This window comes from Sceloporus undulatus, chromosome 6 (assembly GCF_019175285.1).
Source record: "Sceloporus undulatus isolate JIND9_A2432 ecotype Alabama chromosome 6, SceUnd_v1.1, whole genome shotgun sequence".
In the NCBI taxonomy this organism is placed as follows: domain Eukaryota; kingdom Metazoa; phylum Chordata; class Lepidosauria; order Squamata; family Phrynosomatidae; genus Sceloporus; species Sceloporus undulatus.
In genome coordinates, this window is record NC_056527.1 from 132,679,950 (window position 1) to 132,693,267 (window position 13,318).

Here is a 13,318-nt window from a genome sequence, read left to right on the forward strand (position 1 = left end):
TTTCTCACAGCATTCTCAGAGGCAACCTCCCTCAAACTGCCTTCCATCCCTTCTCACATCCTCCATCAACCTCTTTTCATTCCTGACTGTCTACTTTCTTCCTTCTCCCCACTTTGCCTGGCACAGAAATGTCCTTCCTGATTCACATTATGCAGACGGTCTCCCACTCCCATCATGTCCTTGCTTGAGAAAGACTTTTGGCACCCGTTCAGATAATCTAATTTTTTAAATAGGGAAATGGCACTCAAAGATAAAAGAATATTTGAAAAATGGTTAAAAATGCTTATCAAATGTCAGGAAAGCCTGACAGGGAGAATCCTGGATGGAAAGGAATCTTAGCATTTCTGGACTTATTCTGTGCAAAGCTCACACCTGGGGCTTTATTTTTTGGGTGTGTTGTAGCCTACAGCAGGTTCTGCCCAGGAAACAGCATTTTCTGTGGAAAAATCCATTCTTCTACACAGAAATTATTTTCCGTGCGAAAAATGCTGTTTCCTGCGCAGAAAATGCAATAGAAAGAAAAAGTGTGAATTTTGTGCAGAACAAGTCCCAAACTGCACAGTATTCGGAGACTTTCTCATAGTGGGAAGAAAGTTGCTAACATTATTTGTTGCTTCCTTTGAGAAATTAAAAAATAATTACATTTCTAATGGCACCACAAGGCGATGTATTTAATGCAGGTCTGTGGTTCCTCAGTCTTACATATGTGCTTCTTTATGATTCAATAAAAACCCACAACCAAGCTAGCAAAGCCATCAAAAGAAATGCAGCCCTTGAATGTTAACACTGCATCTCCCAGTGGCCAAAATGAAAGAAAGCCAGAAATTGGAAGTTTTAAGTTGCAAAAGAGAAGCTCCTGTTTCACAAGTTTAACCTGATCTGCTTAAGCTTCATGTCACAGAGATGCTCCTATGGTACCCTGGGATGGGAAGATACAGACACATTTGACCTACAACTCATCAACGCTTTGTGTTGTCATAGTCAGAAATTCGTGTTGCAAGGAGGACCCTTTAAGTGGCCAAAACCATACCATGAGGATTTCCCCCTTGTCTCCATGACCTGGAATCGTTTCACTCGAGTGCCATGCATTACAAAAGCAGCCACTTCCAAGGATTTTGTGGAGGGGATTGGAAAACCGGATGGATCGTACATACCGCGGGCTGGTCTAACGTGTTGGGTATGTACAAGGCCGAGTCATTAAAGCTTTAGATGGGTAACCAAGTTATGAGGATGACTGTAAGCAAGCAAGTTGCTGGGGAATTTTGGTCTTTGGTTCCCCCTCTCCTCCCCGCTCTGCAAAGACCCCACACACAGTGCATTAAGGGATGTGGCGCTGTTGCATTAATTTCAAGCGGAAAAAAAAACAATGGCAGGAAAACGGGTTACGGCTCTACCTGGGATGATGGTGGGCTGCGCAGAAGTCCTGAAGGTGTAATAGGCAGCCTTGGATCTCCCCTGCTGGTTTTCCGCTGTCACGGAGACCTCATACTCGGCGTTCCAGTCAAGAGACTTGAGCATGATGTGGTCACTGCCAGAAGGGAGCCGAATTTCGGGCCTCCACTCAGAGGAATGCTTCTACAGCAAGATAGTGGGAAGGGGGATGTGATGGACGGAAAGAGAAGGGAAGACAATTTAGGGAGGGGAGAGCTCTTGATTTAGACAAGGAGGTACATTCCCTGTATGCAAGACCAGCAAGATCCAGGTAACTTGTTCCCCACCCTGTACAGAAGCAGCAGCAATAAGAGAAAAATAGGAATCCTGCATCCTACAGTCAGGTCCAACTAGCACAGCTTGTTCACACTGACTGGCGGCAAAGAGACTTTGTGCTTCCAGAAGTTGGCAGTTGAATCTGCAACAACTTTTAAACGACTGAAGATCCTCCCCCAGGTTAACTGCTTTTCAAATATTTTTTAAACACAACTATTTCTAAAGGTGGCAAGCCCTGCTGTTGGTTGTCTCAACATGCCCAGTCGTTGCCTATTTGTGAACCCTAAAAAAATACAGAAATATTGCCTTTTTTGTTCTTGTTTTGCTTATTGTTGTATGACTCCAAGTCATTTTTGACTTGACAACCCTAAGACCCTATCATAGGGTTGTTGTTGTTTTTTTTGTCATGCTTAGAATCAGATGCTTCTGCTTCTTCAGAGGGGGTTTGCCATTGCCATCCTCTGAGGCTGAGAGAGTGCAACTTGCCCAAGGTTACGCAATGGGTTTTTATGCTCAAGCAGGGAATCAAACTCTTATCTCCAGAGCCATACGACAACACTCAATGCCACCCTGTTTCCGTTGTTTTGCTTAAGAATACGTTTTTCTCAGTATTTGAATTTATATGCATTTAACTTGTAGATGGACCCCCAACCATAACCTTTAATCAGTTTAAAGTTTTTGCTTATAAAAACAACTGCCATGTCTGACTTACAACTCGGTATCTGATGAGGTAATGCCGAATAGGGGAGCCTCCGTCGTCTTGCTTGATGAGGTTCACCTTGATGGAGTTGCCGTCTTCTCCCACCTGGCCTTCCAACTTGGGCGCGCTTGGTTCACCTGTAAAAATGGTAGGATCCACATTAAGGTTTGGTCATAAACAATTAATTCAATGAATGAACACTTGTATAAATGAAGTCCTATGCCTAAATTCAAAATGCTTGCAGGAAGAGCACGGCATGCACTTATCATGATCCTCCAAAGAGGACATTCAGATCCAAATCAAAGATGGCACTGCCCACCTCTATGCCCCAACAGACAATCAAAGATACATGATGTTGTTGTGTACCTTCGAGTAACTTCTGACTTATAGCAGTCCTAAGGTTGGCATTCTGTTCTCTGTTCAGTATTTACAATGGGCCCTTGCTATCCACTGGGGTTTGGTACCAGGACTTCTATTGGATACCCAATTTTGTGGATGTTCATGTCTCATTAAATACAAGGGAGTAGTAAAATGATGCCCCTCCTATAAAATGGTAAAATCAAGGTTTGGTTTTTGGAATTGATGTCTTTTTAAAAAATATTTTCAAACTGTGGATGGTTGAATCTGTGGATAAATAATCCGTGGATATCTGTGGAGGGCCAACTGTATAATCTTGTAAACTGGATTTACAACCTCAAAACTTTTTGGATTCAGATTTATTGTCATTAATGACTGAATGTGATCCCAGAAACTTGTCTCTTAAGCCAAGCAGCATCACAACGAAAGGGGTTTTGGGACGCTGCAGATCAGGGCTCTGGAAAATGATGACTGCAGCTTTCTCCTAGCCATCGGACATCTTGAGACAAGCAGCTGCTGTAGCACCCCAAAAGTTATTCTGCAGCTGCCCATCTTACTATGCCTTGTGATCGGGATAGTGATGCCATCATCATTGCCCAGGTCCACAATCTGTATGGAAAACCTGTGGTTGGGTCACTCCTTGGCTCAAGAGGTAGGTTTTTTGAGGGTTAGCAGAGGCAGTAGTAGTTATGATGGTTAGCAGAGGCAGAAGAAGATGGTGACGTTCCATCATTGTAGCCATGTCTGACGATGTAAGATCTCTGCTCAATGTTTTTAGTAAATCCCATATGCTAAGAATTTGTTAGGCACAAACAGAGTCTGAAGATGAACCTATATAGATCTAGAGATCTGTTACACTGTATTTCAGATTGTCCATATCTATGAGCAGAACTATCAAGGGCCCCACAACTGTTGCATGCAGACAGGAAAGTGTCCAACACTTCTTTCTGGTCTAACCGCCGTGACAGGCAAACCATCCCAAACTTTAGCCGCCAGAGCTTTCAAAATTATCTGCCGTGCCATGAACAGCCTTGGTTCTTTCCTTGTCATGGTTTTACTGACACTATCCACTTTCCCAGAATGACGTACATTCTTTCTTCATATCCTGCCTCTCCTTGTCTTTAACTGTGCTCCAAACTACAGATTCTCCGTCTTTAACCAACTTGCAGGGATTGTGTTTTACACATATACCATTTGCCTCTCAAAACAGGAATGAGGAATCATCTGGTGCTCCAGCTGTTGTTCAACAAAAACACCCATCAGCCCTAGATAGTAGAGTCGGTGATGAGGACTCAAGAGATTTCAGTCATATGGCAAAATCAAGATCCTAGCCTGCGAACTAAATACTAAAGTTGTTTAGGTGCTAAGCCTGGATGATTGCACTCCATCTCTCCGTCCCAAATAGTTATCTTTTTGGGCATAATATTATCTCATCTACAGAACCAAACAGTCTAAAAGAAAAAATTACACTTGCGGCACAAGGAGGGGAGGAAGATATAAGATATCTCCTATAGGTTTCCCATGTGTAATCTCTCTATCTGCTCCACTCCTATAATGACACAGAGCAACACTAAGGAGTTTATCACATGGGGGGGGGATGTGGAGTTTGAACAGTGATTAACCCGTGAAAATCACGCAACTGACATTAATACATAATTAAAATGGGATTAACACAAGAGCCATTATCCCGTGAATAACCAGGAAATAAACAGCAAAAAGTCAATCATGGGAAAATCCCATGAATGATTTGCTACTGTTTCTTGCCTGGTTATTAACGGGATAATGGCATTTCAATAACATTTCATCTTGACATCATGTGAAAACCATTAGTGCAATTGCGGGATTATCACAGGATATTCCCAGAATAATGGTACTTTAATCATGACATCAAATGATACTTTAATCACGAAGTTGTGTAAAAATCTTAATCGCGCTGCATGTCCTAAATGATAAATTCCTAAATCTAGGACACTGCAAGGGATGTAAATGGCAGACAGGCTGACCATGCAATTGCTCCTCTTATCATCTGCAGCACAGAGAGGTGTAAGGATGCCTAAGGAAGGAAGGAAGGAGCTGTGCCACTGACAATGCCCACCAAGAACCACAACCCAAGGAAACTGTTGGAGAATTTGTCTTTCTTCTGGAGAACATTCAACAGAGGTGGTGGTGGGGATGATGGTGACAGAGTCATCCTATTACACTGATAGGCAATAAACTGGACTCAGTCCCCACCCCCCAAAATACCCTTCTTCTTGCAAGACCCAATTAACTCTTGGAATTAACTATGTTTGAGGGGTTTGCAAAAAGCCTGCATTGCAAAAGTCTAGTTAGAACCTCCATATTAAGGACTAGTAAGCCACTAAACAACATCTGCCAAGATGTCACAAAAAGAGGACCACTGCATTCACAGACCCTCCAGATCAAATCGCTGTCATGAGAATGCGAGGAAGATCTTCAGCCCGTTTCATCTGACTAGGAATGAAGGGGCTCTCCAAAGATGGTTGTTGGGCTACATCTCTCAGCAAGAACTTGAAAGTGGAGTTTTGGCCATTGTAGAGAGTTCAAGCCGAACATCTGGCCCCACCATCAATTCCATGGTTTATTTGTCAATCTTTGTGCCAAGAGATCCAGTAATAGCCATTAGTGCATGCACAGCTTTTAAAATTTGACCAGTTCACACAGAAATGGTCAACCAAAGGCTATTAATCATGATGATGGCTTGACAGGACCACTCTTTGCTTCCATGTTCCGAAGACCAGGACTCCCTGTTTCAACTTTTAAAGGAATGGCAAAGTGGTATCCAGGACTTACTTTCCAAGGGAGAGAAATTTCTTGATCCAGTGCAGGGGACTGGAAGACAACTATATAAGGTTAGATCCAGGTTTATTCCTATTCAGGCTGACCCATTAGAATCAGTGGCAATGAAAGTAGCCACAACTTGTTTAAGTCCCATTGATGCCAGCAAGTCTACTCTAGTAGATTTCCCCCCCTTCCAGATATGGGATTGCAGTTGGACAAGAAAAAACATGTTGGGTCCATGCAATATATTTTGGGGAACTGCAGGCATAAAAAGTGCTTCCTTGTGGCTGCACTGCCAGAAAACACTACTCAGCTTGATCTGTAATTCCCAGTGAAATGACATTTCCTCCTTCATCTTTAAGAAACTCACATAATGTTTAAAAAGTACTAGTAGGCTTTCCTGTTCAACCTGGGGAATTCACTGTCACAAGACACTTCGATGGCCACAAGCAAAGGATTTCTTCATCTGTAAGGAGCAGTCCTTCATGGATTATTGAATTGAAACGTTCAAAGGCAGCAGAGATGATACTGGGCAATAGCAAAAAATTGGATGGCAAAAGGATGCAAGCATTAGGAAATTCTTGTGATATTATTCCATCTTATGCTGCCTTGGGGCTGTTTGTTTAGAGTCATTTTCTTCCAACCTGATGTCCTATAGATGCATCAAACTACAATTCCTGTCATGCCCAGCTCCCACAACTCTTGGGACAGTCTAATGCATTTGGAAACCTGGAAAGGTTGATTTTGAGCAATTGTGGACCCCAAACTAATCTTTTGTAACTGGAAGTCACCTTGTGACTTTGTGTAGCAGAGAGTTGGTTGAAGAGACAACTGGGCGACCTTAAAAAGGAACATCTGTATTATTTCGGAGCCTCAATACCAATGTTGGAGGTTGGAAAAGTATACCAAAAGCCTAAATAGACCCTGATGCGATGGAGGCAGCCGAATCTTTCAGGGTCATAAGGGATAATTTCCTATGACATTAATGCATTCTGGATCATAACCTAGCAAGAATAGCTTAATTAGCCAGCCTCCGAAATCGTCCCAAGGGCCGGATGAGCGTGTGCATTTTAAAAGGCTGCGCTTTCCTCCTTTCTTTCCAGTAATGATTGACTTGCTGAAGCGGTCACAAGGCCTTGCATGATTAAAGCTCCGGTGCTTTTAGCAAAGCGTGCCATGTATATGTTTCCCACTGCATTAGGGATACGTTATCGGGAATGATGGAAAATAAATTACAGCTGTCAAAACAAATGAACCAAAAAAAAAAAATATGATTTCTGTGATGCATTTTTTTCCCTGAGTTCTTTTTATTATTCATACCCTCGTACGTAATTTGTACCAGGCTGCTCAAGAATCCAGAGGACTGGCTATTTTCAGCACAAGTTTTGACCAGCTGCAAAGACTGGGAGGATCTATCACACCAGAAAAGTCTCTTACGTATTTATCTGTAATGTTTTTCTACCAGCTTTTCTGGAAGTGCCTCATTCACATACCAAACAGTCTCCTTCTCTTGAGTGGAAATTGCTGCAAAAGACTTTTTGGGTGGATTTTGCCCTACAGCTTTTGCACAGACTGCGTTCAGGAAGAGCAAGCTGGGAAAGTACCTAGCTCACCAATGGCACCCATTGTCACAAGAGGTAACATTAGCTTCTGCTATTAAGAACTACAGATCTCATCACCTAAGGGTACAGTAAATCCATTTAGGGAAGGAAGTCTCGTGTTCGCTGCTCCCTTCTCCATATACATGTTCAGCACACTTTGTGTTTTCATAGACCTCTGATAGGTTCCTTGGTCATGTTTATTGTGATGCTAAATGTGCGGGAAGAGGCGACATCTCCAAATATATGGTCCTACATGCCACTTCCTGTCCCATGTTGACTATACAGTGGACCTTTGTTATATGCTGGGATTTGGTTCCAAGACCCCGTATATATAACAAAATCCGTGCATGCTCAAGTCCCATTAAATATAATGACATAGCAAAATGGTGTCCCTTATAAAAAATGAAAAATCAAGGTTTGATATTTGAAATTTATACTTTTTTTTTTAACATTTTCAATCTGTGGATGCTTGAGTCCATATTTAAAAAATCCATGTATTGGAATGACTGTACATATGCCTACCATATATACCAGGCAACTCATGTATCCACTCCTGTTGGTAAAAGAGTGCGGGAGTTAACTGAACTGAAGGAAGACAGGTACATACTGTAGCATTAGCTCCACGGATGTCTGCAGGGAGTGCTTTCCTCGAATCTGGCATTCAGGGACACATCTTGAGATTCCTGGCCCTTACAAATTATTGCCCCAATATATGGCACAGGTAGCTGTTTTCTGTATACTGTCAAGTCAATTGCACTGGTTTTTCTTGGGGCGCTGATAAAAGACTCAGGGGTGTTTCCTGCAACAGCATTTTTAGGCACAAACTCCAGTTAAATTGACCAGGCACTACTCTGATGGATGCTGCTCACAGGAGCTGTTACCTTTTGAAATCCCATTTCAATCTGAAGCCATTCGAGAAGTCAGGGCGCTTGGAGACTGAGCTACGCCACAGAGCAAATTAAATGGGAATGAATGAGTGCTGTCAGGTGAGCGTGAGCTCTACTGGTTGACTTTCCTGGAGTGTCTTCAAAGCACTGAGATGCTAATAAAAATCATTTTCTTTCCCCATCACCTTTGCACCTACTCCTGTATCTGCCTACAGCCAAAGGAGCAAATTTTAAGTTGTGATGCTTTAAAAGCCTTCTGTTTGCTGCCAGTGTGGCTGCGCTGTCCTCCGATGGAATGAGAAACACTCTTCTCCTACACCATCTTGGATGCTCATGTGTCTACATCATGCTCTATAATTCAAAGGACTTTCTTGGTGGCTTCACTGAAAGTCTCCTTCTCCACATCTTGACCAACCTATGTCTCCCTCAAGGCTCTTGGCATGGATATCTTCTGTCCTTCTCTGATTTAGGGAAAGGAGCACCTTTGGTTAGCCTTCTCTTGGGGTTCCCAAGATGGATGAGGCTTCTGGGAACTGAAGTCCAAAATACCCAGAAGGCCAGAGTTTGGGAATCACTGATCTAGACCAACCATTCTCCTGGACAACCTTTCCCAGCCATTATGAGATCTGTTAAGTGGACTTATTCCTTTTTCCTTCTCCCTCCCCATCCTTTACTCCTTGTGTGTCAATGTTATGTCATATATTAGATGGCAAGCCTAAGAGCTCCACATATTTTTAAAGCTGCTCTATGAGACTTTTTGCCTAGAGGTTGGGATATAAATACTTTAAACAAACAAGCAAGCAAGCATGTATGGGGTTGTGCCGTCAGGCAATACTATGCATGCATTTATTTTGTGTATATGCTCATTCATTTCATATTATGGTGGGTTGCTAAGTGTGTATTGTTTCAAAGCTGGAGCAGACATCAAGGTAGAGCTATAGGGGGAAATGTAAAGCATCATTGTCACGCAACCATGGAAAGTTTGACGTTTTTAACTCAAATGCACAACCTGGCCAGGCAACCTGGCTTAGCTGCGCCACTTGAAGCTGTAAAAAGGAAAAAAAAATCATCATTATCTAAATACTCATCCTCGAGTGAATTAGTTGGATAATGCTTCAGTAAAAAGAAAGAAAAATTCTTATGTTTAGTATGTTAGTATACTGCTGGGCACAACCCCGTCCCAAATCCCTCCCCTCCAAACTGGACCAAACTTCAGAAAGTTTGATGGTTTGGCCCAGTTGCAGCATCCATGTTCTGTCTGGCCCAAGCAGTAACTTTAGCACAATTCTCAAGTGTCGCTAGCTGGAGAAGGGAAAGAAGTGTTATTAAAAAGTTTACTTACACAAAAGACAGCAAAAGACACAAAATGAGCATGCAAGGAACATGCACATGAAACCTAGAGGGAGAACAAGCTAGGAAGCTAAGAGGACAACCAAAAGAGTGGAGGGCCAGCCCATTTACACAGTGCCTTGGAGTTGTTTCAGTTGGATGTGAATTTATACAAACAATAAAGCCAATTGGTCCATCTAGCTCAGTATTGTCTATACCAATGGTTCCCAAAGTTTGGTCCTCAAGATGTTATGGACTTTGGGTCCCAGAATTCCTGACTGTTGGCCAAGCTGGTTATGGCTTCTAGCAAAAGCAAAAGCAATAGCAAGTACATGTTTATACCGCTTATCAGTGAACTAGCACTGTGGTTTATAATGTGTAAGCATGGGAGAGTTGATCATTTGCAATGGTGACAACTGCTAATCTTGCCGTTCTATAAAATCCATCACCTCTGTTCCAGATTCCCTCTGGCTACGAAGGCTGTTTTGCCAAAATCAGCAGAGAGGGTCAAAGGTTTTACACCTTTAAAGGAGTGCCACACAACTCATAATTTTAAAGAGGGAGACACTGGGAAATCTGTGTAGAGTAGACGTTAAACTGTTGAGATAAGCTTGCTTATTAAAACAAAGCTGCAATTGGGATGGATCATGCACACCAGTGCTTCTCAAGCTGATATGGGGGACCAGCAATTACTTTTTTGCAGTATGTCATCTATCGTTGCTCACTGGATACAACCGTCTTTCCCAGAAACTCTCCAGGGACTTCCAGCTGATGGCTATAGCACCATCGCTGGTCCAGGGACAATCACTCCAACTAGCACTGATCTGCAGCACCTTGAGACCGTTGGAGAAACGCAATAAAGAAATCATCTACAGTCTGAAGAATAAACAAAACATCCTTCTCCTACCTTCAGTTCAGAAGGAAGACTCCTCCAGTGTTCCACCGAATTGCAACCAAGTTGGAGTCAAGTCAAAAAAGCTTCTGGGAATTTGGGGAGTACAGACTACTACTACCTACCCTCCTCCTCATCTCTAATGAACAAGATCCAAGACCATGTTCTTTCCCCTTAATATTCCCCTCCACCTGTCCTGGAGTCTCTCCAACTGTCTCTCTTGGACACTGTAAAATTGGCGCAAAACTGAAACAAGACTGTTTGCTGCAGTTTCGCGCCATGATTGGTGCCCATCGTAAGTGACTTGATACACACAATGGAAAAGGAAGACAAGAACAAAGGGAGAGGGGGAGAGGGTTAAAATAATGCACAGAAAAAATGAGATGGATGGAGAAGCATGAAATGTCGCGCAAATTCAAGATGGCGGAGTGTTAGTTCTGTGTGGATGTCGCCCAAACATCTGTGGAAGGAGGGAGAGAAAGAAGAGACCTGTGGCTTGCCCCCACGCATGCGGGGCTGAGAGGTTACTAGTGTTAGTGGAAAACCCTTGCCTGGATGCTTCCCTTAGGAGAGAGGAGAAATGATCCAAGAGGGGAGAACCAAAAGTAGTACAGTCCGCCCTTGCCATACGCAGGGGGATCCATTCTGGACACACACACACACACCCCACATAAGGCACATTTTGTGTATGCTGGAGTCCTATTTAAGTGAATGGCGGCATGCCATTTTGTCCTTCGCCTCTCGCCATCCACGTAAGCTGGAATCCGCATACGGTGAAGGTGTGTATGCGGAGGGTGGACTGTACAATCCAGAACAGCTTAGAGGGCTTTCCCAACAAATCTTCCAACTTCTGGGAAGCAAGAAGGCAGAGGTTGTTTCTCTCCTCTCCTTGAAATAGTGTGCATGGAGTGTTAAAGTGAGATTGGAAGAGTCGTTCTAGAAAATCCATTCCTTTCTTGCTGCCATCAGCTCTAAAAAAGGAAAGTAAACACTTTCTTTGACGTCGTTGCAAAGGTCAAATTGTTTGCTTCCAGAGTTCTTAAAGAAACTGCCAGCTGTAATTGCATTGGGTGCATGGCTTCAATACCGATTTCAAAGCCTTTCCAGATTGCTAAGGGCCTCCTGCCAGTGCAAAGTAAGATTAGCAAGTAGTGCTAAGGAAATGCCGGTTGCTGTGGCTTCATTCACATTGAGTAAAGCTCCCTTACTTGCAACTAACTACCTTTTGACTTCTTGCTAAACTGGGGAAGGGTTTATAAGCAATCCTCTGAGTTATGCAAAGCAGTTAAGACAATATTTAGAAAATTACTGATGGGTGAATTCTAAGGTATGATTTACAAGTCAAATACTGAAAGAAAGATAAGGGATAAAAGCTGGATCCTAGGGTATGTTGCTGAAACAATCTCTCATTGTGTGTTTGTTCTCTGCCCTCTCTCCAAAGTATGGTGGCACACTTGTCAATGCCATGGTGACATCAACATGATGAGCATTTTGCCAGTTATCCCAGCATCATATCACTACCTGCTGTGGGCAAGGGAATGGCATGATGTTCCAAAGCAAAGTGGAAAGGAGATGGAGAACCCAACACTAAGCTGGTTGCTGCTCTGGAGAATACAGTCTTATTCTGTTCTGTGGAACATCATTCTCTGGAACGGCTTTCATCAGGGCATAGCAAAAGGAAAGCCATTCAGAAGAATATAACAACAACTGTGGTGTTTGCAACTTCAGACAAGAAGGAAATTGGGATTATAATCAACAAAATGGCAAAAATAAACACAAATTCCAGTAAGCAAAGGGATCTTGAGACTAACTGAGTGAAAGATGTTGTTGCACAAGCTTTTGTAGACTTGGTCTCCTTCCTCAGACGCACAGTACATCAAGTTTACAAAAGCTTCTTCTGCAACTTGTTTCTTTCATTTAGTCCCAAAAGTGCTACAAGATCCCTTTGCATACTAATATTCCACATTAAAACGGCTATATCACTGAATTCTGGTCCCATGGAAAGCACAAATTCAAGCTCAGTGAAGCTATATCCCGGGTCTTAAGGGGACCAAGGAAAGGTAAGTAGGGCGAGGCAAATTTAGGTAAGAATCCAATGCTTCTTCCTTGTTCACAAAAACTACACGAGGTGGTCATTTTTAGGATGCACCTTGGTTTCCCCCAAAATGTGTACCCAGAAGGGATCTGCAGCTCATCTTTGCTCTGTCTTGCATAGGCCTGAGTTTGCAAACATGTAATGAATATGGAAAACCTATCACTGATGTAGACTTGAAAACAAACCCTGGGAATCAATGGAAGCAAACAATTCAGCCCTGCTTTCTCTGTTTGCCATATTACCTTGCCAGCTCAATAATAGGACAGTGTGATGGACTTTATAGTTGGTTTTGCATGCAAGTAGAATGTGTTGAACAAAGTTATTAAAAAACCCCAAACAAATGAAGAAACAAAAAATAAAAAGTCCAAACAAACCAAAAGGTTATAGAAGGAAATTTTGAGTGATGGAAATTTAGAGGTTTCTAAATGGAAAGTGTGTAATGTATGTGTATGTGTTTAAATTTGTTGGTTTTGTCCTGTGCGGAACGTCTTTAACCAAACAGAACAAAGTTGTGGTGTTGTGGTCGTTGCTTATTTTTTACCTTCTGTTCACCAGCGTGGACGACATCGTCAGCGCCATGCAAGCCACATGACAAAGTCACATGATACGCACGCACATGATTTGGTTGAAAGGAAAGTGGAGGAGGTCACATGGAAAATACAAAAAAAATAATATTAAAAAAACGGATGTAAACAATGGGCAAAAAAGAATCAACAACAGTCACAGATTAAATTAAAAGTCTCAACAAAATTAAATTAGCCGTTCTACCGAAACATCAGGGGAGACAGTAAAAATAAAAAGAAGAAGAACACACCGGCCTGCAAACACAAGATTATTGTTAAAAGGAAAGGAAGCACCAAGTTATTGAGAGGCAAGAGGTTTGGATGGTTAGGCAGAGCTGTGGAGTTGCATATTAATACCAAGTCAAGGCAAGAACAGACCACTTCCCGC

The 13,318-nt window shown here is 42.5% G+C and overlaps 1 protein-coding gene across 1 annotated transcript in view; it reads right to left on the reverse strand.

The window, feature by feature from the left end:
- NCAM1 (neural cell adhesion molecule 1) overlaps nt 1-13,318 on the reverse strand; it is a 72,504-nt gene that overhangs the window by 21,238 nt on the left and 37,948 nt on the right. The window contains exons 15-16 of the mRNA XM_042473969.1: nt 2,420-2,544; nt 1,395-1,575 (exon numbers count right to left, since the gene is read on the reverse strand). Of these exons, the coding sequence (XP_042329903.1) occupies nt 1,395-1,575; nt 2,420-2,544 (306 nt within the window). The remainder of the gene's footprint in view (nt 1-1,394; nt 1,576-2,419; nt 2,545-13,318) is intronic.